General features: G+C 35.3%; 1 protein-coding gene across 2 annotated transcripts; it reads left to right on the top strand.

Moving 5' to 3' along the window:
* Positions 1-9,077: 9,077 nt before the first annotated feature.
* LOC140763635 (receptor-like protein EIX2) lies at positions 9,078-23,726 on the top strand. 2 transcript variants are annotated; one of them, XM_073101919.1, is made up of 2 exons: positions 9,078-10,048; positions 21,742-23,726. In XM_073101919.1, the coding sequence occupies exons 1-2, from the start codon at positions 9,084-9,086 to the stop codon at positions 23,513-23,515; spliced, it is 2,739 nt and encodes a 912-aa protein (XP_072958020.1). In that variant the 5' UTR covers positions 9,078-9,083; the 3' UTR covers positions 23,516-23,726. The 2 variants fall into 2 exon arrangements, with proteins under 2 accessions (XP_072958020.1, XP_072958028.1); XM_073101927.1 differs by lacking the exon at positions 9,078-10,048 and adding an exon at positions 21,114-21,281 and having other exon boundaries at positions 21,377-23,726.
* Positions 23,727-25,193: the final 1,467 nt, after the last annotated feature.

Genomic DNA, 25,193 nt, shown 5'->3' with positions numbered 1-25,193 from the left:
TGGGCTGAATAGTTGTGAGACATTTTAAGCAAAGCACAATGGTGAATAAAAAATATTCATATGATAAAGCGTTAATAATAATAAAAGTAAAATATATGGTAATTTTTATAAATTTGCTGAAAAATCTAGTCAAGATTAGATTTCGAATAATCCCTGTGAAGATTACCATTTTCTTCTTCCTAGTGTTAGAATTCCACAACCATTAATATAATTTTCTAAGTCCAGCATCTCAGTCTTTTCCCTTCATTGTCTGGAATTCCACAAATGAGTATAACTTTGAGTGTCTCATTCTAGACTTTGTTTCTTGGACTTATTATAGACTAGACTACCATGCAACTGATGCTTTGGACGTATTTAACGGATACTTCAATACTTTTATTGCTTGATTGAAATAAAATGGAGATGTAATAATGCACTACCACATTTATAATTGATTTATCCCTAAATATAACTATGTTTTTGTTTCCACAAATTAAAAGTCACTTAGCTATATATCATCCATTAATTGTTGGAAGATAATAAGCTGATTTTAGAAGCATAAGTTGATATGCTGGATGAGGTGTAAGTTGATTACTTAGTAAAACTGATTTTGTTAGATAACTAATTCATAGAAAAACTTGAGCCATATTAAAAATAGAGAAAGCACCGGTGTATAGAGTGTAGACAATACTAAACACCAAAAAAGGAGTGTAGAAGATTAAAAAATCAGTGCCAATGGGATAGTGATCAGATTGTTCAAATGATTTATATTATATTAAGTGTTCCTGAATTCAAATCTAATGATTTAATTATGACATTATTAAATTCTCATTATTCAAAAAAGAAAAGAAGAGAAAAAATATATATACCTTTATTATTTGAGCATAAGTGAGAATCTAATTTCCATACTCTTGTTTCCTTTCATGAAATTCCACAACCATCGTAATTTCCATACTTGGGCAAGGTAGTGTGGAATTGGAAGCTCAAATGTCTCTATCCACCGTTTAAGTAACATGTGGTATATAGAAGAAGAGAAAGAAGAAGAATAAACATTCTCTACTAATATTGCCTTTAGGCCTTCACCACCACGATAACTTATATCCTATTAATCCCAGGTGTTTGGAAGAAGAAGAAGAAGAGGCAAACGAAGTTTAATGGCCAAGGCGGCAAGATCCTATATCCAATGTTGTCGTATCGTCCTAATAATGATATGCGTTCTACTGGCCCAATATCAAATCCCCATTTCCTCCGTAGCTGTGGAGCCCAAAGGAGGAGGAAGGAGTTGCATCGAGAGAGAGAGAGAGAGAGAGGGATGCACTTTTCCTTCCAAGCAAGCATTGAAGATCCCAATGATGTCCTATCTTCTTGGCAGACTGCCAAAACTGCTGCCGATAGAGGGGCGTCCTGTCATGTTGCGATCCGTAAATATGATGGTCGTAAATCTCTAGAATAAAATCCGAAAAAAACATGAAAACTCAAATAGAAATTAAATTCTAAAATAGATTGATACAGCGAAAATTGTACTCAGTCTTCAAAGTCCTGACTAAGTGGCTTTTTAAATTACTATAAAAATAATAAGTCCTCATGAGCTAGATGCCCAGCAAGTAACCCACTCTACTAATAATATGTCTAATGACAAAGATCAACATGTGATACATATAGTAGCAGAAAAAGAATTATAATAATAATATATAAGCCGTCTTGAAAAATAAATAGTTTTCTTGTCTCTTATATTGAATTTCAAAATCCATATATACCAAATTAGAATCATAAATTATTCATATTAACTCATTTTAAATAAATTAATATAAAACAAATCAATCTCTGCTAAAGGTGTTTTTTTTTTATGGAAATCAAATAATAAATCATTCATATTAACACAATCCGAATAAATCAGTATAAAACGAATCTCCACTAAAGTGTATTATCATGGAAATCGAATTATAAATCACTTATAATATATCAATTTAAATAAATTAATATAACACAAATCAATCTCTAGTGAAAATGTACTATCATGGGAATCGAATCATAAATCATTCATAATATCTTAATTTGAATAAATCAATATAAAAGCAGTCGATCTCTACCAAAATTGTACTATCATGGAAACCCGTTAAAACTGATAAAATACCATATTATCTCATTAATGGGTACTCTGACCCGTTGCCACATCGCACTACCTAGTCACCATCGAGATGGCGCCCGGGACTTTTTTAGATAGTCGATCCGTCTAGGGTCACAGTAGGTACTATACAGTGCCCTATTTACTTTTTCACTAACCGTTGAGAAAGATTAGAGTCACCAGAACAAAAATCCAAGAATCTTTTCCCTAATCCCGCTAGAGTCACTTGGTAGCACGTCGCAACGTTACATTCCAAGGATCTTTTCCTTGGACTTATCTTTTTGAAAACAAATTGGGTTTTAGATCTCACTTTTATTAGTATTATACTGATTCATTATGAATCTCAAGTATCAAATTCCTCAATCACCAAAATTCTCAATCTTCAAAATACAATATATACACGAATAATCCATAAATTCAAATACTACTATTTCCTCTAATATATATATAATATAAATCATTCTTAATAAGTCAGAAAACACAAATAAATAATAATCTAATATTTAATCTTGCAAAATTTCACGTCTCAAAAATAATATTTTATTTTTGATCATATTCTAAAAAAAATAAAGATCTCTTATATTTTATTTATAGAAAATAAAATATATTAGCATAAAGATTTCCTCTATTATTTTCTGAAAATAAAATATAATAATATTTTTTTTTACAAATCCGAAATTCCTTTGAATTGAAGTAATTCTAATTTATATCTTATTTTCTTAAAAAAATAATATTATTTATTTTCAGGAATCCAAAATCCATATAAATTGAAATATTACTAATTTATATCTTATTTTCTACAATAGAAATAGTTATTAATTATTTTCATAAATCTAAAAATTCATTTAAATTGAAATATTCCTAATTTATCTTTTATTTTCTGCAATAAAAATAAATACTTTGAAATCTGAAAAATAATAAACAATAAAATCCCTTTTTTCCAAGAATGATAAATATGAATTTTCTATAAAATACAAAATATTAATATTTCTAATTTTTTATTGAAAATCCTTAAAACAATGAATTTCTTACATCTATTGCAAAATTTCTTATCTTATAAAATCAAACGTAATAAGAATAAACATAAATATATTTATAATTCATCAATTCTATTTTTATATAATAAAAATTTAAGAAAATATGAGTGGAGACTTGCCTTGATCGCTCAATCTAAAATAATTTGATTTTCTCATCCTAATCGTAATCTGCATGAATTTCAAAGCACTCCATGATTATCTTCTCTTTCTTTTTTTCTTCTCTTTGGTATGATAAAATTTTTTTCCTCTATTTTCTATTTTTTCTCTCTCTAATCTCCCTCGAGAATAATATCTTTTTCTCTCTCATTTTTATTTCTCAGTAGTGTAGCACCTAATTTCTCTTCTAAAAAATCGCTCTAAGGTTTTCTTCTAGGCCCCCCTTTTATAAAAGAAAAAACAATATATAATAAGAGTCCCACAAGAATAAGAATTCTAATATCTTAAAGATATATCTAAAAATTTAATTTAATTTAATAAAAATCTTAAAACATAAAAGATAAAATAAAATTCATCGCTATCTAAACTGTATATTTCTATTTATTTTATTTATTTATGTTCCAAAATTCTGGGTTGTTACACGTCATGTGCAGCAACAGGACAAGCCATGTTGTGAAGCTCGACCTCCATAACAACTTCATCGACATCAACTATGACTACAACACAGACATGATCAATTATAAGTTTCGAACGTTGGGCGGTGAGATCAATCCTTTTCTACTGGCTATAGAGCATCTCAACTACCTCGACCTAAGCTACAACAATTTCGGACATAAGTGGATACCAGAATTCATTGGCTCCTTTAAGAACTTGAAGTATCTCGACCTCACTGATGCAGGCTTCGGTGGGAGCATACCTCCTCAGCTCGGTAATCTCACAAAGCTGCTCCATCTCGATCTTTCTTTTAACTCTTTGCACTCGGTTCATCTGGTATCATGGCTACCACGTCTCTCTACCTTGAAGTACCTCGACATGAGCGAGTTAAACCTCAGTGCTGCTGTGGATGGAGTGCAGGCCATGAGCATGCCTCCAGCTTCTCTAAGAGTTCTTTATCTATTTGATTGCAATCTCAACGCGACGTTCTCTTCTCTGCCTCTTTACTCTTCTAATCTCACATCACTTGTGAGCCTTGGTCTTGGGGGCAACTACTTTCACGATCCTATTCCTAATGGCCTGCTAGGAAATATGACCTCCCTCGAAAAACTTGGGCTTGGAGGCAATGATCTCATTGGCATGATACGGAGGACTTTAAAGAATCTAGGCAACTTGAAAAACCTCATTGTATGGGATAATCAAATCAGCGGGAACATAATAGAATTGATGAAAAGGTTGCCACCTAAGATAGAGGAGTTGGATTTGTCTGCAAATAACTTGACCATCTGCCAAGTTGGTTCAAGCACATGGCCAGTCTAAGTTATCTTGATCTCAGTAACAATAGCCTCAGAGGTCCCATACCTTTTAGGATTGGAAAGCTTACTAATTTGAGCAGTTTGTTTTTGGGTTTCAATCACTTTGTTGGCACTATATCATAAGATCATTTTGCAAGTCCGACAAGATTAGAATATTTATATTTGTCCAACAACAACAACCTGACCATGGTAGTAGGCCCAAATTGGCTCCCTCCATTCAAATTGAAATATGCAGGCTTGAGCTCCTGCAATCTGGGACCCCATTTTCCTACGTGGATTCGATCGCAGACTGACATTATCGATTTAATAATGTCTAATATAGGAGTAGCTGATAGGTTGCCAGATTGGGTTTGGAGTGTAATTTCTTCGGTCGAATATCTTGATCTCTCCCTAAACCATAGCAGTGGAGTATTACCATCGACTATGGAGTTCTTGTCAGCAGCATCTAAAATAAATTTGAATTCAAATCGATTCCAAGGTGGGGCCCCACAATTACCGACGAGTCTTTGGTTGTTGGATCTTTCAAACAAAAGTATTACTGGTACCATCCCATTATTTATGTGCAACCAGGTGCAGTCCTTAGGAATTTTGGATCTATCACACAACTGCCTATCAGGACAACTTCCTCAATGTTTGACAAGCACGAAATCTTTTAGAGCTAATCCTGGCGACTTGACACCGATATGTTCCGAACTTTCAATAGTAAACTTCCGCAACAACAGCCTCTCTGGTGAATTCCCTTTGTTCTTCCGAGGTTGTCAGTATCTTAAATTTCTTGATCTTTCTTATAATAACTTCTATGGAAGCTTGCCGATATGGATAGGTAAAAGACTACCACAGCTAGCCTTTCTCTTATTAAGGTCTAATATGTTTTCTGGCTATATACCTATTCAGCTTGCAAAATTAGATTATCTCCATGTTTTGGATCTTGCTCACAACAATCTATCAGGAACCATAGCTCCATCTCTCGTGAACTTCACAGCAATGACTATAGTCTCCTCGTACGGAAGTTATTATGTCCCTTATTTCATTAGCCTTTTAGTGGTCACAAAAGGACAAGCTCTAGAATACTATACCAATACAATAATATCTCTCATGTCGAGCCTCGACTTATCAAGCAACTGTCTAACCCGAAAGATCCCTGAAGAGATAGGAGGCCTTGCTACATTGAAAAATTTGAACTTGTCTGGGAATCGATTGATTGGGTATATTCCAGAGACGATGAGTGGTCTACAGTCATTGGAGTCTCTTGACCTATCAAACAATGAGCTTTATGATGAAATTCCTCCAACTCTATCAGCTTTAACTTTTCTGAGCTACTTGAACTTGTCCTCAAACAATGAGCTTTATGGCTGGCTTTTACCTCTAGTTTAGCAACAAATCTTTTGTTTTTACCAGGTTATTGTAAACCAATTTTTACTTATACGAACAGAGAGCCTCATCTGCTTCGTTGTACCTCTGAACAAGTCTTATGGTTTTCTTAATTATACTTGCATTATTTTAGGGAGTTTGGTTTTATTTCATGTTCCTCTGTATTTTGCTGCAGATTGTTCCGCAAGTATGTACTTGGAGGAGCAGATGAAATAGAGTTAAACTTTGTAAATAGGTAATTTGTCTTATTCGTATACCTCTTTTGACTTATATAAGGTGCTCTAGGAGCAACATCATGTAAGGATATTGTTTCCACTTTCCAGGAGAAATCATGAAGACTTGAATCTACTCTGTATAATCTTTAACCAAGAAATTAGGAGACTGGCCACTCAGGTTAGCAATTGTCAGAAATATGTCCTTTAAGTTTGGACATCTGATATTGAACTTTGTCTTATTAATACTGTAAAAGAGTTAATGCAGTTCTTCTCTTTGATAGGTTATTAGAGTTAAATGGTCACTTCATGCAAGAGAGGAGATCATCTTTGAGCTCCTCCAGCATTTGAGAGGCAATGCCACCAAAGCTCTGCTCGAAGGAATCAATAAAAGCACAAGGGAAATGCTCGAAGAGCAGGAAGCTGTTCGTGGACGCTTGTTTACAATTCAGGATGTTATGCAGAGTACAGTTCGTGCATGGTTGCAGGTTGTATCTTACAAACAAGCAAATGCCTTTATTTGCAATTTCATTTGTAATATGTTTTGACGCATTGGTTATGTAAAACCTTCTTCTTTAAAGAAGATATAACATATTAATCTTGTTCATGTGTTTCAGGATAGAAGTCTCCGTGTGACGCATAATTTGACCATTTTCGGTGGTTGCGGCTTGGTTCTGTCCATAAACACAGGACTCTTCGGCATAAACGTCGACGGAATACCGCGGTCTAAGCGTTCTCCATATGCATTTTATTTGTTTTCCGGTCTTGTTTTTCATAGGAATTGCCTTGATTGCCCTTGGAATTATATACTTCGGATTGGAAGATCCTATCACCGAAGAGCAAGTTCTTTGAGCATGGATTGGAAGCTAGGGCCGCCGATAGAGCCGAAATCGAGAGATTTCGCCATTGAGGGGGATTCGAGGAGCACGGAATCCATTATGATTTCTCGGAAGATCAATCGATGGTCGAGTGCGAAGAGAAGACGAAGCGGAGGAACCCTAGAATTCTCGACCGTAGGGATTTCGATTCGAAGGGTTTTAGGGGGAAAGGATTAGGGTTAGGGTTTTTTTTTTCTTTGCAACGTCTCGACTCTCGAGATCGTGGGGTTTATGGCTGGGAAACTCGGGAACGTGGCCGGTGAACTGCGTGCACAGTTATTTGTTTGAATATATAGTGCTTTCCCACATTGGTGAGAAGGCATCTACGTAGATATAGATGAATTTGGCAACGATTATCTTTTGCTTCCGTAAAGTCGAATCCGGACGGTTGGCAGCAGCTTTTCCAATCGGTAAATGAGAGGAGGCCAGAACGACAAGTTTATATTGATTTGTGTAATGAAATATTGGCTATGAAGGCTTAGTGATATATTTGGCTAGTTTAGAGGTTATATGTGCCTATTTTTTATTCTTGAAAGTTTGAAAGTAATACTGAGTAATGTGAATAATAATAAAAGTGAAACATAAAATAATTCTAATAAATTTTCGTAAATATCTAACAAGGTTAGGCTCAAATAACGTAAGATGAAATTGTCATTTTTTTTTAAATTTAACTAGAGAATGCTGAAATTTTAGCACCAATATTCGTTTTCTCTTGGAATTCCACAAATAAAAATAATTTCTAGCGTCTTACAACAGGCAACATTATTTTCAAACGTTGGTCTTATTCTAGACTTTAAAAATATTTTATTAATTTGACTTTACAATGTAATTTAATTTAATTTTACTTTAATCGAAAAGTACTTATTTATTAAGTTTATTTTACATCTATAATTACTTTAATTTATCTATATAATAACTAATTATTAAGAAAACTAACAGCCAATCACTTTCGAGATATTTTAAGCAAAACACAATGATCGAATAAAAAATATTCATATGATAGGGTATCAGTGATAATAAAAACAAAATATATGGTAATTTTTATAAATTCGCTGAAAAATCTAATCAAGCTTAGGTTTTAATAATCCGAGAGGAGATTGTCACGTTCCTTTAAATTGGACTAGAGAGAATCATAATGTTGGAATTAAACAACCATTAATATAATTTTCTAAGTCCACTGTCTTAGTCTTCTCCCTTTCTTTCTCTGGAATTCCACAAATGAGTACAATATTGTGCGTATCATATCGGACAACGTTATTTTTAAATGCTATCTCATTCAGGACTTTGTTTCTTGGACTTACTGTAGAATAAACTATTATGGACCCTAATGCTTTGGACGTATTTTTAAAACATTTATTGCTCGGTTGAAATAAAATGGACATCTAATGTTTTTGTTTCCACAAATCAAAGGTCGCTTAGCTATCATCCATTGTTGTAAGATAGATAATCAACTGATTTAGAAGCTTAAGTTGTTAGGCTGGACGAGGTTTAAATTGATGACCTAATCAAATTGATTTTGTTATCACGTTAGATAACTAACTCATAGAAAAATTTGAGTCGTATTAAAAATAGAGAAAAGAACAATGCAGAGACAAAAGTGAAGATGATATGTCATGCCAATGGGATAGTGATCAGATTGTTAAAATGGGATTATGCTATTTAAGTGTTCCTAGAGTTCAAATCTCAGCCACACTAATTTAATTAGAACATTATTAAATTTTCATTTATTTGAGAAAAAGAAAAGAAAAGAAATATATACCATTATTATTTGAGAGTAAGTGACAATCTAGACTCTGGAATTCCCCAACCATTACAATTTCCATACTCTTCTTGTTTCCTTCCGTGGAATTCCACAGCCATCGTAATCTTCGTACTTGGAAGCTCAAATGCCTCTTTCCACCATTGAAGTAAATAACATGTGGTACATAGAAGAAGAAGAAGAAGAAGAAGAAGAAGAAGAAGAAGAAGAAATGTTCTCTACTAATATTGCCTTTAGGCCTTGACTATTGCGAGAGCTGCTTATATGATCCTATTAATCCCAGGTGTTTGGAAGCTAGAGAAGTAAAAGAAGTTTAATGGCCAAGGCGACAAGATCCTCTATCCAATGTTGTCGTATCGTCCTAATAATGATATGGGTTCTACTGGCCCAATATCAAATCCCCATTTCCTCCCTATCTGTGGAGCCCAAAGGAGGAGGAAGGAGTTGCATCGAGAGAGAGAGGGACGCACTTCTTTCCTTCAAAGCAAGCATTGAAGATCCCAGTGATGTCCTATCTTCTTGGCATATTGGCCAAGACTGCTGTCGATGGAGGGGCGTCGTGTGCAGCAACAGGACAGGCCATGTTGTGAAGATCGACCTCCATAACAACTTCGCCGACGGCATTTATGACTACAACACTCGGACGTTGGGTGGTGAGATCAGTCCTTCTCTGCTCGCTATAGAGCATCTTAACTATCTCAACCTAAGCTACAACGACTTCGGACGTAAACGGATACCAGAATTCATTGACTCCTTCAAGAACTTGAAGTATCTCGACCTCACTGATGCAGGCTTCGGTGGAAGCATACCTCCTCAGCTCGGTAATCTCACTAAGCTGCTCCATCTCGATCTTTTTTCTAACTACTTGGAGTCGGTTGATTATGTAGCTTGGTTACCGCATCTCTCTTCCTTGAAGTACCTCGACATGAGCGACGTAAACCTTAGTGCTGCTGTGGATGGGGTGCAGGTCATGAGCATGCTTCCAGCTTCTCTAAGAGTTCTTTATCTAGTTGATTGCAATCTCAATGCGACGTTCTCTTCTTTGCCTCTTTACTCTTCTAATCTCACATCACTTGTGAGACTTGGTCTTGGGGGCAACTACTTTCACGGTCCTATTCCTGATGGCCTACTTGGAAATATGACCTCTCTCGAAGAACTTGGGCTTGGAGGCAATGATCTCATTGGCATGGTACCGAGGACTTTGAAGAATCTACACAACTTAAACATACTAGATCTAAGCTGGAATCAAATCAACGGGGACATAGCAGAATTGATGAAAAGGTTGCCGCCCAAGATAGAGGAGTTGGATTTGTCTGGAAATAATCTCATTGGTATGATACCGAGGACTTTAAAGAATCTAAGCAATTTGAAAAAGCTCAATCTATGGGATAATCAAATCGGCGGGGACATAGCAGAATTGATGAAAAGATTGTCGCCCAAGATAGAGGAGTTGTATTTGTCTGGAAATAACTTGACCGGAAGTCTGCCAAGTTGTCTTGAGCACATGACCAGCCTAAGGTCTCTTGATCTCAGTAACAATAGCCTCAGCGGTCACATACCTTCTGGGATTGGAAATGTCACTAATTTGAGCATTTTGGATTTGAGTTTCAATCACTTTGTTGGCATTATATCAGGAGATCATTTTGCAAGTCTGACGAAATTAGAGATGTTATACTTGTCCGACAACAACAACCTGACCATGGTAGTAGGCCCAAATTTGCTCCCTCCATTCAAATTGAAATATGTAGGCTTGAGCTCCTGCAATCTGGGACCCCATTTTCCTACGTGGATTCGATCGCAGACTGACATTATCGATTTAGCAATGGCCAATTCGGGAATAGTCGATAGGTTGCCTGATTGGTTTTGGAATGTCATTTCTTCGGTTGAATATCTTGATCTCTCTCTAAACCAGATCAGCGGAGTATTACCATCGACTCTGGAGTTCCTGTCAGCAGCATATGAAATAAATCTGAATTCAAATCAGTTCCATGGTGGGGTCCCAAAATTACCGACCAGTCTTCAAGTGCTGGATCTTTCAAACAACAGTATTACTGGTACCATCCCATTATCTATGTGCAACCAGGTGCAGTCCTTAGTAATCTTGGATCTATCACACAACCGTCTATCAGGACAACTTCCTCAATGTTTGACAAGTAGAAAATCTTTTAGAGCTGATCCTAGAGACTTGACACCGATAGGTTCTGAACTTTCAATAGTAAGCTTCCGCAATAATAGCCTCTCCGGTGAATTCCCTTTGTTCTTCCGAGGTTGTCAGTATCTTAATTTTCTTGATCTTTCTTATAATAACTTATATGGAAGCTTGCCGATATGGATAGGTAAAAGATTACCACAGTTAGCCTTTCTCTTATTAAGGTCTAACATGTTTTCTGGCTATATACCTATTCAGCTTGCAAAATTAGACTATCTCCATGTTTTGGACCTTGCTCACAACAATCTATCAGGAACCATAGCTCCATCTCTCGTGAACTTCACATCAATGACTACACTCTCGCGATATGAAAGTAACTATCTCCTTGATTTCGTTATTCTTTTAGTGGTCACAAAAGGACAAGCTCTGGAATACTATACCGACAAGATGATATCTCTCATGTCGAGCCTCGACTTATCAAGCAACTGTCTAATCGGAAAGATCCCTGAAGAGATAGGAGGCCTTGCTACATTGAAAAATTTGAACTTGTCTGGGAATCGATTGACTGGAGATATTCCGGAGACGATGGGTGGTCTACAGTCATTGGAGTCTCTTGACCTATCAAACAATGAGCTTTATGGTGAAATTCCTCCAACTCTGTCAGCTTTAACTTTTTTGAGCTACTTGAACTTGTCCTATAATAACCTCTCAGGAAGAATACCTTCTGGGCAGCAACTACAAACATTTGACGATCCGTCAATCTATGAAGGCAACAATGATCTTTGTGGGCCTCCAATTTCCAAGAATTGTTCAGGAGATGGGACGACTCTAGATGATCCTCTAGAACAGGAAGATGGAAACGAGATGTCATCTTTTTATCTCAGCATGGGTCTAGGATTTGCAGTGGGGCTTTGGGTGGTCATTGGTCCATTACTGTTCAAGAGGACATGGAGCGCAACTTATTTTCTCTTCATTGACAACATCTGTGATAAGATCTATGTGTTTATGGTTCTTAATTGGGCTAGGTTCATTGCCAACATCAAGAAGAAATAAAGCAGAGGCGTGGTTATGCAAACGGAGGAGTTTCCATGGTTCAGATCATGGAGATTAGTCACTGTTTATTGCTAAATTGTCTGATTATGCTATCAACATCCAAATCTTGATCACATCTTATAATAGATAAAAGAAGTAGATATGTATCAAATATGTTGGTCATCTGATCTCTTCCATGTAATCTATATATCAGACTTGTAATTGTCTTTCACATCGTCAACATGCTGCTTTTCTAGTAAGGTTGTGTTGTTGAAAAGTAGTTAAAACTCCAATCTATCAGATGCAGTAACTTTTGTTACCTTACAAATTATCACAACTTTACTAATTTACATAGCTTTGGTAATTAACATAACTTTTTTCTATCTTACTTTTAATATTTTACTAAGTCTACATTCTTATTCGTTTTCCTCCTTTAGAATTCTATAAACCAATCCCTAAATATAACAATGTTTTTTCTTCCTTCCTTCTATGGCTTGATGGAGGAGAAATTTTAGTTGCCAATAATTCCATCCGCGTAGGACCAATGCTCAGGAATACAGTTCAGTTGAACACATAACAATGGGAGATATCCTAATTTGCTGTTGGCATTTAATTGTATCTTAGCATCAAACCGTCACTTAGCTATCATCCATTTTGTAAGGTAATCAGCTTATTTAGAAGCTTAAGTAGGTTTAAATGATGACCTAGTCAAACATATTTTGTTAATCATGTTAGATAACCAATTAATGAAAAAAAAATTGAGTCATACTAAGAATAAGAAAAACAATAGTGTATAGACAATAATAAACAATGAGATATCAATACCAATGGGATAGTGATCATATTGTTAAAGAGGTTTATGTTATATGAGTGTAATTAGTTCAAATTTCAGTGGCACTTATTTAATTCAGAAAATATTAAGTTCCCACTTCTCAAGGATTAAAAAAAGAATTATTCACCAAATATATCCTGCATTTCCACTAATTTTTATTAATGTCACGTCTTTGAGGATTTTATAATTAAACCCTTTATTTTTTCTTATGGTATTTTGGGTTAAATAAATTCAATCATTTTCAAGTGAATCGGAGTAAGTTATGTAGTTGTACAAAATAGCGAGAGGGTGTTAATAGGCTGGATGAGGTGTAAGTTGATTACTTAGTAAAACTGATTTTGTTATCACGTTAGATAACTAATTCATAGAAAAACTTGAGCCATATTAAAAATAGAGAAAGCACTGGTGTATAGAGTGTAGACAATACGAAACACAAAAAAGGAGTGTAGAAGATTAAAAAATCAGTGCCAATGGGATAGTGATCAGATTGTTCAAATGACATATTATATTAAGAGTTCCTGAATTCAAATCTAATGATTTAATTGTGACATTATTAAATTCTCATTATTCAAAAAAGAAAAGAAGAGAAATAATATATATACCTTTATTATTTGAGCATAAGTGAGAATCTAATTTCCATACTCTTCTTGTTTCCATTCATGAAATTCCACAACCATCGTAATTTCCATACTTGGGCAAGGTAGTGTGGAACTGGAAGCTCAAAAGTCTCTATCCACCGTTTAAGTAACATGTGGTATATAGAAGAAGAGAAAGAAGAAGAATAAACATTCTCTACTAATATTGCCTTTAGGCCTTCACTACCACGACAACTTATATCCTATTAATCCCAGGTGTTTGGAAGAAGAAGAAGAAGAAGAAGAGGCAAACGAAGTTTAATGGCCAAGGTCGAAAGATCCTCTATCCAATGTTGTCGTATACTGGCCCAATATCAAATCCCCATTTCCTCCATAGCTGTGGAGCCCAAACGAGGAGGAAGGAGTTGCATCGAGAGTGGGAGGGACGCACTTTTTCCTTCAAAGCAAGCATTGAAGATCCGAATGATGTCCTATCTTCTTGGCAGACTGGCCAAAACTGATGTCTATAGAGGGGTGTCGTGTCACGCCCTGATCTGGAACATGATGATCGTAAATCTCTAGGATAAAATTTAGAAAAAACATGAAAGTTTAAATAAAAATTAAATTCTAAAATATATTGACACAACGAAAACAATACTAGAGTCCTAACCAAGCGGCTTTTTAAATTCCTGTAAAATAATAAGTCCTCATGATACATATAGTAGCAAGTAACCCACTCTACTAATAATATGTCTAATGACAAAGATCAACATGTGATACATATAGTAGTAGAAAAAGAATCATAATAATAATATATAAGCCGTCTTGAAAAATAAATAGTTTTCTTGTCCCTTATATTGAATTTCAAAATCTATATATCCAAATTAGAATCATAAATTATTCATATTAACTCATTTTAAATAAATCAATATAAAACAAATCAATCTCCGCTAAAAGTATTTTTTTTTATGGAAATCAAATCATAAATCATTCATATTAACACAATCCGAATAAATCAGTATAAAACAAATCTCCACTAAAGTGTATTATCATGGAAATTGAATTATAAATCACTTATAATATCTCAATTTAAATAAATTAATATAACACAAATCAATCTCTACTGAAAATGATGTACTATCATGGGAATCGAATTATAAATCATTCATAATATCTTAATTTGAATAAATCAATATAAAAGCAGTCGATCTCTGTTAAAAGTGTACTATCATGGAAACCCGCAAAGTGTACTATCTCTGTTAAAAGTGTACTATCAGGAATCCGAAATCTATATAAATTGAAATATTACTAATTTATATCTTATTTTCTACAATAGAAATAGATATTAATTATTTTCATAAATCTAAAAATTCATTTAAATTGAAATATTCCTAATTTATTTCTTATTTTCTGCAATAAAAATAAATACTTTGAAATCTGAAAAATAATAAACAATAAAATCCCTTTTTTTTTCCAAGAATGATAAATATGAATTTTCAATAAAATACAAAATCTTAATATTTCTAATTTTTTATTGAAATTCCTTAAAACAATGAATTTCTTACATCATCATATTGCAAAATTTCTTATCTTATAAAATCAAATGGGATAAGAATAAACATAAAGATATTTATAATTCATCAATTCTAATTTTATATAATAAAAATTTAAGAAAATATGAGTGGAGACTTGTTTGATCGCTTAATCTAAAATAATTTGATTTTCTCATCCTAATCGTAATCTGCACGAATTTCAAAGCACTCCATGATTGTCTTCTCTTTTTTTTTCTTCTTTTCTTTCTGGTATGATAAAATCTTTTTTCCTCTATTTTCTATTTTTTTTCTCTCTAATCTCCCTCAAGAATAATCTCTTTTTCTCTCTCATTTTTATTTCTCAATACTGTAGCACCTAATTTCTCTCCTAAAAAATTCCTCTAGGTTTTATTCTAGGCCCCCTTTTTATAAAAGAAAAAAAATATAATAAGTGTCCTACTAGAATAAGAATTCTAATATCTTATAGATATATCTAAAAATTTAATTTAATTTAATAAAAATCTTAAAACATAAAAGAGATAAAATTCATCATTATCTAAACTGTATATTTCTAAACTGTATATTTCTATTTATTTTATTTATTTATGTTCCAAAATTCTGGGTTGTTACATGTCGTGTGCAGCAACAGGACAAGCCATGTTGTGAAGCTCGACCTCCATAACGACATCAACTATGACTACAACACCGACATGATCAATTATAAGTTTCAAACATTGGGCAGTGAGATCAATCCTTCTCTGCTGGCTATAGAGCATCTCAACTACCTCAACCTAAGCTACAACAATTTCGGACATAAGCGGATACCAGAATTCATTGGCTCCTTTAAGAACTTGAAGTATCTCAACCTCACTGATGCATGCTTCAGTGGGAGCATACCTCCTAGCTTGATAATCTCACAAAGCTGCTCCATCTCGATCTTTCTTTTAACTCTTTGCACTCGGTTCGTCTGGTATCATGGCTACCACGTCTCTCTACCTTGAAGTACCTCGACATGAGTGAGGTAAACCTCAGTGCTGCTGTGGATGAAGTGCAGGCCATGAGCATGCCTCCAGCTTCTCTAAGAGTTCTTTATCTATTTGATTGCAATCTCAACGCGACGTTCTCTTCACTGCTTCTTTACTCTTCTAATCTCACATCACTTGTGAGCCTTGGTCTTGGGGGCAACTACTTTCACGGTCCTATTCCTAATGGCCTGCTAGGAAATATGACCTCCCTCGAAAAACTTGGGCTTGGAGGCAATGATCTCATTGGCATGATACCGAGGACTTTAAAGAATCTACGCAACTTGAAAAAGCTCATTGTATGGGATAATCAAATCAGCGGGAACATAACAGAATTGATGAAAAGGTTGCCGCCCAAGATAGAGGAGTTGGATTTGTCTGCAAATAACTTGACCGTCTGCCAAGTTGGTTCGAGCACATGGCCTGTCTAAGTTATCTTGAACTCAGTAACAATAGCCTCAGAGCTCCCATACCTTTCAGGATTGGAAAGCTCACTAATTTGAGCAGTTTGTTTTTGGGTTTCAATCACTTTGTTGGCATTATATCATAAGATCATTTTGCAAGTCCGACAAGATTAGAATATTTATATTTGTCCAACAACAACAACCTGACCATGGTAGTAGGCCCAAATTGGCTCCCTCCATTCAAACTGAAATATGCAGGCTTGAACTCCTGCAATCCGGGACCCCATTTTCCTACGTGGATTCGATCGCAGACTGACATTATCGATTTTATAATGCCTAATACAGGAATAGCTGATAGGTTGCCAGATTGGGTTTGGAATGTAATTTCTTAGGTAGAATATCGTGATCTCTCCCTAAACCAAATTAGTGGAGAATTACCATTGACTCTGGAGTTCTTGTCAGCAGCATCTGAAATAAATTTGAATTCAAATCGATTCCAAGGTGGGTTCCCACAATTACCGACGGGTCTTTGGTTGTTGGATCTTTCAGACAATAGTATTACTGGTACCATCCCATTATCTATGTGCAACCAGGTGCAGTCCTTAGGAATTTTGGATCTATCGCACAACCGCCTATTAGGACAGCTTCCTCAATGTTTGACAAGCACGAAATCTTTTAGAGCTGATCCTGGCGACTTGACACCGATAGGTTCCGAACTTTCAATAGTAAACTTCCGCAACAACAGCCTCTCTGGTGAATTCCCTTTGTTCCGCAACAACAGCCTCTCTCGTGAATTCCCTCTATGGTGAATTCCATATGGAAGCTTGCCGATATGGATAGGTAAAAAATTACCACAGTTAGCCTTTCTCTTATTAAGGTCTAACATGATTTCTGGCTATATACCTATTCAGCTTGCAAAATTAGATTATCTCCATGTTTTGGATCTTGCTCACAACAATCTATCAGGAACCATAGCTCCATCTCTCGTGAACTTCACAGCAATGACTACAGTCTCCTCGTACGGAAGTTATTATGTCCCTTATTTCATTAGCCTTTTAGTGGTCACAAAAGGACAAGTTCTAGAATACTATACCAATACAATAATATCTCTCATGTCGAGCCTCGACTTATCAAGCAACTGTCTAACCTGAAAGATCGCTGAAGAGATAGGAGGCCTTGCTACATTGAAAAATTTGAACTTGTCTGGGAATCAATTGATTGGGTATATTCCATAGACGATGAGTGGTCTACAGTCATTGGAGTCTCTTGACCTATCAAACAATGAGCTTTATGATGAAATTCCTCCAACTCTATCAGCTTTTCACTCTTTTGAGCTACTTGAACTTGTCCTCAAACAATGAGCTTTATGGCTGGCTTTTACCTCTAGTTTAGCAACAAATCTTTTGTTTTTACCAGGTTATCGTAAACCAATTTTTACTTATACGAACAGAGAGCCTCATCTGTTTCGTTGTACCTCTGAACAAGTCATATGGTTTTCTTAATTATACTTGCATTATTTTAGGGAGTTTGGTTTTATTTCATGTTCCTCTGTATTTTGCTGCAGATTGTTCCGCAAGTATGTACTTGGAGGAGCAGATGAAATAGAGTTAAAGTTTGTAAATAGGTAATTTGTCTGATTCGTATACCTCTTTTGACTTATATAAGGTGCTCTAGGAGTAATATCATGTAAGGATATTGTTTCCACTTTTCAGGAGAAATCATGAAGACTTGAATCTACTCTGTATAATCTTTAACCAAGAAATTAGGAGACTGGCCACTCAGGTTAGCAATTGTCAGAAATATGTCCTTTAAGTTTGGACATCTGATATTGAACTTTGTCTTATTAATACTGTAAAAGAGTTAATGCAGTTCTTCTCTTTGATAGGTTATTAGAGTTAAATGGTCACTTCATGCAAGAGAGGAGATCATCTTTGAGCTCCTCCAGCATTTGAGAGGCAATGCCACCAAAGCTCTGCTTGAAGGAATCAATAAGAGCACAAGGGAAATGCTCGAAGAGCAGGAAGCTGTTCGTGGACGCTTGTTTACAATTCAGGATGTTATGCAGAGTACAGTTCGTGCATGGTTGCAGGTTGTATCTTACAAACAAGCAAATGCCTTTATTTGCAATTTCATTTGTAATATGTTTTGACGCATTGGTTGTGTAAAACCTTCTTCTTTAAAGAAGATATAACATATTAATCTTGTTCATGTGTTTCAGGATAGAAGTCTCCGCGTGACGCATAATTTGACCATTTTCGGTGGTTGCGGCTTGGTTTTGTCCATAATCATAGGACTCTTCGACATAAACGTCAACGGAATACCGGGGTCTGAGCGTTCTCCATATGCATTTTATTTGTTTTCCGGTCTTCTGTTTTTTAAAGGAATTGCCTTGATCGCCCTTGGAATTATATACTTCGGATTGGAAGATCCTATCACCGAAGAGCAAGTTCTTTGAGCATGGATTTGAAGCTAGGGCCGCCGAGAGAGCCGAAACCGAGAGATTTCACCATTGAGGGGGATTCGAGGAGCACGGAATCCATTATGATTTCTGGGAAGATCAATCGATGGTCGAGCGCGAAGAGAAGACGAAGCGGAGGAACCCTAGAATTCTCGATCATAGGGATTTCGATTCGAAGGGTTGGGGGAAAGGATTAGGGTTAGGAATTTTTTTTATTTGCAACGTCTCGACTCTGGAGATCATGGGGTTTATGGCTGGGAAACTCGGGAACGTGGCCGGTGAACCGCATGCACAGTTATTCGTTTGAATATATAGTGCTTTCTGACAGGGGTGAGAAGGCATCTACGTAGATATAGATGAATTCGACAACGAATATCTTTTGCTTCCGTAAAGTCGGCGAATCCAGACGGTCTGCAGCGACTTTTCCAATCGGTAATTGAGAGGAAGCCAGAACGACAAGTTTATATTGATTTGTCTAACGAAATATTGGCTATGAAGGCTTAGTGATATATTTCGATAGTTTAGAGGTTATATGTGCCTATTTTTGTTTCTTAAAGGTTTGAAAGTGATACTGAGTAATGTGAATAATAATAAAAGTGAAACATAAAATATTTTTAATAAAATTTTGTAAGTATCTAACAAGGTTAGGCTCAGATAACGCAAGATGAAATTGTCATTTTTCTTTAAATTTGACTAGAGAAAATCTTGATGTTGAAATTTCAGCACCATTAATAGATTTTCTAAGTCTACCTCATTATTTGTTTTCTCTTAGAATTCCACACATAAATATAATTTCTAGCGTCTTACAACAGGCAACATTATTTTCAAACGTCCCCTCATTCTAGACTTTAAAAATATCAATCTAGAATAAAAAATATTTTTATTAACTTTGAAAATAAAATCATTAAAAAAACCTCTTAATTTGACTTTACAATATAATTTTATTTAATTTTACTTTAATCTAAAAGTACTTATTTATTAAGTTTATTTTACATCTATAATTACTTTAATTTATCTATATAATAACTAATTGTTAAGAAAACTAACAGCCGATCACTTTCGAGATATTTTAAGCAAAACACAATGATCGAATAAAAAATATTCATATGTATCATTGATAATAAAAACAAAATATATGGTTATTTTAATAAATTCGCTAAAAAATCTAATCAAGCTTAGGTTTGAATAATCCGAGAGGAGATTGTCACTTTCCTTTAAATTGGACTAGAGAAAATCGTAATGTTGGAATTAAACAACCATTAATATAATTTTCTAAGTTCACTGTCTTAGTCTTTTCCCTTTCTTTCTCTGGAATTCCACAAATGAGTACAATTTTGAGTCTATCATATCGGACAGGACAACGTTATTTTTAAATGCTATCTCATTCAGGACTTTGTTCCTTTAAATCAAATTGATTTTGTTATCACGTTAGATAACTAACTCATAGAAAAATTTGAGTCGATTTAAAAATAGAGAAAAGAACAATGTATAGACAAAAGTGAAGATGATTTGTCATGCCAATGCAATAGTGATCAGATTGTTAAAATGGGATTATGCTATTTAAGTGTTCCTAGAGTTCAAATCTCAGCGACACTAATTTAATTAGAACATTATTAAATTTTCATTTATTTGAGAAAAAGAAAAGAAAAGAAAAGAAAAGAAAAGAAATATATACCATTATTATTTGAGAATAAGTGACAATCTAGACTCTGGAATTCCCCAACCATTACAATTTCCATACTCTTCTTGTTTCCTTCCGTGGAATTCCACAGCCATCTTAATCTTCGTACTTGGAAAGCTCAAATGTCTCTTTCCACCAGTGAAGTAAATAACATGTGGTACATAGAAGAAGAAGAAGAAGAAGAAGAAGAAGAAGAAATATTCTCTACTAATATTGCCTTTAGGCCTTGACTATTGCGAGAGCTGCTTATATGATCCTATTAATCCCAGGTGTTTGGAAGCTAGAAGAAGTAAAAGAAGTTTAATGGCCAAGGCGACAAGATCCTCTATCCAATGTTGTCATATCGTCCTAATAATGATATGGATTCTACTGGCCCAATATCAAATCCCCATTTCCTCCGTATCTGTGGAGCCCAAAGGAGGAGGAAGGAGTTGCATCGAGAGAGAGAGGGACGCACTTCTTTCCTTCAAAGCAAGCATTGAAGATCCCAGTGATGTCCTATCTTCTTGGCATATTGGCCAAGACTGCTGTCGATGGAGGGGCGTCGTGTGCAGCAACAGGACAGGCCATGTTGTGAAGCTCGACCTCCGTAACAACTTCACCAACTTCAACTATGACTACTACACTGACATGATCAATTATAAGTTTCGGACATTGGGCGGTGAGATCAATCGTTCTCTGCTGGCTATAGAGCATCTCAACTACCTCAATCTAAGCTACAACGACTTCGGACATAAGCGGATACCAGAATTCATTGGCTCCTTCAAGAACATGAAGTATCTCGACCTCTCTGATGCAGGCTTTGGTGGGAGCATACCTCCTCAGCTCGGTAATCTCACTAAGCTGCTCTATCTCGATCTTTCTTTTAACTCCTTGGAGTCGGCTGATTATGTAGCTTGGTTACCACGTCTCTCTTCTTTGAAGTACCTCGACATGACCGAGGTAAACCTCAGTGCTGCTGTGGATGGGGTGCAGGCCATGAGCATGCTTCCAGCTTCTCTAAGAGTTCTTCATCTATGTGATTGCAATCTCAACGCGACGTACTCTTCTCTACCTCTTTACTCTTCTAATCTCACATCACTTGTTAACCTTGATCTTCGGTACAACTACTTTCACGGTCCTATTCCTGATGGCCTACTAGGAAATATGACCTCTCTCGAAGAACTTGGGCTCGAATTCAATGATCTCATTGGCATGATACCAGAGACTTTGAAGAATCTACACAACTTGAAAGTGCTCAACCTAGCGGAAAATCAAATCAGCGGGGACATAGCAGAATTGATGAAAAGGTTGCCGCCCAAGATAGAGGAGTTGTATTTGTTTGGAAATAACTTGACCGGAAGTCTGCCAAGTTGGCTCCAGCACATGACCAGTCTAAGGTATCTTGATCTCGGTTACAACAGCCTTAGCGGTCACATACCTTCCTGGATTGGAAAGCTCACTAATTTGAGAGATTTATCTTTGAGTTTCAATCACTTCGTTGGGATTATATCAGAAAATCATTTTGCAAATCTGACGAGATTAGAAGATTTATCCTTGTCCGGCAACAGCAACCTGACCATGGTAGTAGGCCCAAATTGGCTCCCTCCATTCAAATTAAAATATGTAGACCTGAGCTCTTGCAATCTGGGACCTCATTTTCCTACGTGGATTCGATCACAGACTGACATGATCAATTTAGCAATGTCCAATTCGGGAATAGCCAATAGGTTACCTGATTGGGTTTGGAATGTAATTTCTTCAGTCAAATATCTTGATCTCTCCCTAAACCAGATCAACGGAGTATTACCATCGACTCTCGAGTTCTTGTCAGCAGCATATGAAATAAATCTGAATTCAAATCAATTCCAAGGTGGGGTCCCACAATTACCGATGAGTCTTCGAGTGCTAGATCTTTCAAACAATAGTTTTACTGGTACCATCCCATTATCTATGTGCAACCAGGTGCAGTCCTTAGGAATCTTGGATCTATCACACAACCGCCTATTAGGACAACTTCCTCAATGTTTGACAAGCAGGAAATCTTTTAGAGCTAATCCTAGCGACTTGACACCGATAGGTTCTGAACTTTCAATAGTAAGCTTCCGCAACAATAGCCTCTCTGGTGAATTTCCTTTGTTCTTCCGAGGTTGTCAGTATCTTAATTTTCTTGATCTTTCTTATAATAAATTCTATGGAAGCTTGCCGATATGGATAGGTAAAAGATTACCACAATTAGCCATTCTCTTATTAAGGTCTAACATGTTTTCTGGCTATATACCTATTCAGCTTGCAAAATTAGACTATCTCCATGTTTTGGATCTTGCTCACAACAATCTATCAGGAACCATAGCTCCATCTCTCGTGAACTTCACAGCAATGACTACAGTCTCCTCATATAGAAGTTATTATATCCCTGATTTCATCAGCTTTTTCGTGGTCACAAAAGGGCAAGCTCTGGATTACTATACCATGACAATGATGTCTCTCATGTCGAGCCTCGACTTATCATGCAACAGTCTAACCGGAGAGATCCCTCAAGAGATAGGAGGCCTTGCTACATTGAAAAATTTGAACCTGTCGACAAATCGATTGATTGGAGATATTCCAGATGGGATGGGTGGTCTATGGTCATTGGAGTCTCTTGACCTATCAAACAACGAGCTTTATGGTGAAATTCCTCCAACTCTATCAGCTTTAACTTTTTTGAGCTACTTGAACTTGTCCTATAATAACCTCTCAGGAAGAATACCTTCTGGGCAGCAACTACAAACATTTGACAATCCGTCAATCTACGAAGGCAACAATGATCTTTGTGGGCCTCCTATTTCGAAGAATTGTTCAGGAGATGGAACGACTCTAAATTATCCTCTAGAACATGAAGATGGAAACGAGATGTCATCTTTTTATCTCAGCATGGGTCTAGGATTTGCAGTGGGGCTTTGGGTGGTCATTGGTCCATTACTGTTCAAGAGGACATGGAGCGCAACTTATTTTCTCTTCATGGACAACATCTGTGATAAGATCTATGTGTTTATGGTTCTTAATTGGGCTAGGTTCATTGCCAACATCAAGAAGAAATAAAGCAGAGGCGTGGTTATGCAAACGGAGGAGTTTCCATGGTTCAGATCATGGAGATTAGTCACTGTTTATTGCTAAATTGTGTGATTATGCTATCAACATCCAAATGTTGATCACATCTTATAATAGATAAAAGAAGTAAATATGTATCAAATATGTTGGTCATCTGATCTCTTCCATGTAATCTATATATCAGACTTGTAATTGTCTTTCACATCGTCAACATGCTGCTTTTCTAGTAAGGTTGTGTTGTTGAAAAGTAGTTAAAACTCCAATCTATCAGATGCAGTAACTTTTGTTACCTTACAAATTATCACAACTTTACTAATTTACATAGCTTTGGTAATTAACATAACTTTTTTCTATCTTACTTTTATTATTTTACTAAGTTTACATTCTTATTCGTTTTCCTCCTTTAGAATTCTATAAACCAATCCCTAAATATAAGAATGTTTTTTCTTCCTTCCTTCCTTCTATGGCTTGATGGAGGAGCAATTTAAGTTGACAATAATTCCATTTGCTTAGGACCAATGCTGAGGAATACAGTTCAGTTGAACACATAACAATGGGAGATATCCTAATTTGCTGTTGGCATTTAATTGTATCTTAGCATCAAACCGTCACTTAGCTATCATCCATTTTGTAAGGTAATCCGCTTATTTAGAAGCTTAAGTAGGTTTAAATGATGACCTAGTCAAACTTATTTTGTTAATCATGTTAGATAACCAATTAATGAAAAAAAATTTGAGTCATACTAAGAATAAGCAAAACAATAGTGTGTAGACAATAATAAACAATGAGATATCAATACCAATGGGATAGTGATCATATTGTTAAAGAGGTATATGTTATATATGAGTGTAATTAGTTCAAATTTCAGTGGCACTTATTTAATTCAGAAAATATTAAGTTCCCACTTCTCAAGGATTAAAAAAAGAATTATTCACCAAATATATCCTGCATTTCCACTAATTTTTATTAATGTCACGTCTTTAATGATTTTATAATTAAACTCTTTATTTTTTCTTATGGCATTTTGGGTTAAATAAATTCAATCATTTTCAAGTGAATCGGGGTAAGTTACGTAGTTGTTCAAAGTAGCGAGAGGGTGTTATATAAAAACTATAGAGAAAAAAGAATAAAAAGTCCAGTTATTAAAAAAATAGTGAAAATATAAGGTATGATTTAAAAATATTTCATTCTGGACTTTAAAAACATTTCATTATGGAATAGAAAATATTTTGTAAACTTTAGAATTAAAACCATTAATTTGACTTTAAAATATAATTTCATTTAATTTTACTTTAATATAAAAGTTTACTTATATTAAGCATTCATTCTACGTCTATAGTTACTTTAGTTTATTTATATGATAACTAATTGCTAAGAAAACTAATGGGCTGAATAGTTGTGAGACATTTTAAGCAAACACAATGGTTGAATAAGAAATATTCATACGATAAAGCGTTAATAATAATAAAAGCAAAATATATGATAATTTTTATAAATTTGTTGAAAAATCTAGTAAAGATTAGATTTCGAATAATCCCTGCCAAGATTACCATTTTCTTCTTTCTAGTGTTGGAAACCCGCAAAGATTGATAAAATGCTATATTATCTTATTAATAGGTACTCTGACCCGTGGCCACATCGCACTACCTAGTCACCATCGGGATGGCGC

The sequence above is a fragment of the Typha angustifolia genome, chromosome 1 (genome assembly GCF_048772165.1).
Source record: "Typha angustifolia cultivar Huaian chromosome 1, ASM4877216v1, whole genome shotgun sequence".
Lineage (NCBI taxonomy): Eukaryota > Viridiplantae > Streptophyta > Magnoliopsida > Poales > Typhaceae > Typha > Typha angustifolia.
This window is presented reverse-complemented; position numbering and strand designations above follow the sequence as displayed.

Bases quoted from the DNA above. Each gene is read 5' to 3' on its own strand.
- LOC140763635 (XM_073101919.1), top strand. From the start codon at position 9,084: ATGGCCAAGGCGACAAGATCCTCTATCCAATGTTGTCGTATCGTCCTA. The intron at 10,049-21,741 runs GTTGCCGCCCAA...ATTGATGAAAAG, and splicing joins ATAGCAGAATTGATGAAAAG to GTTGCCGCCCAAGATAGAGG.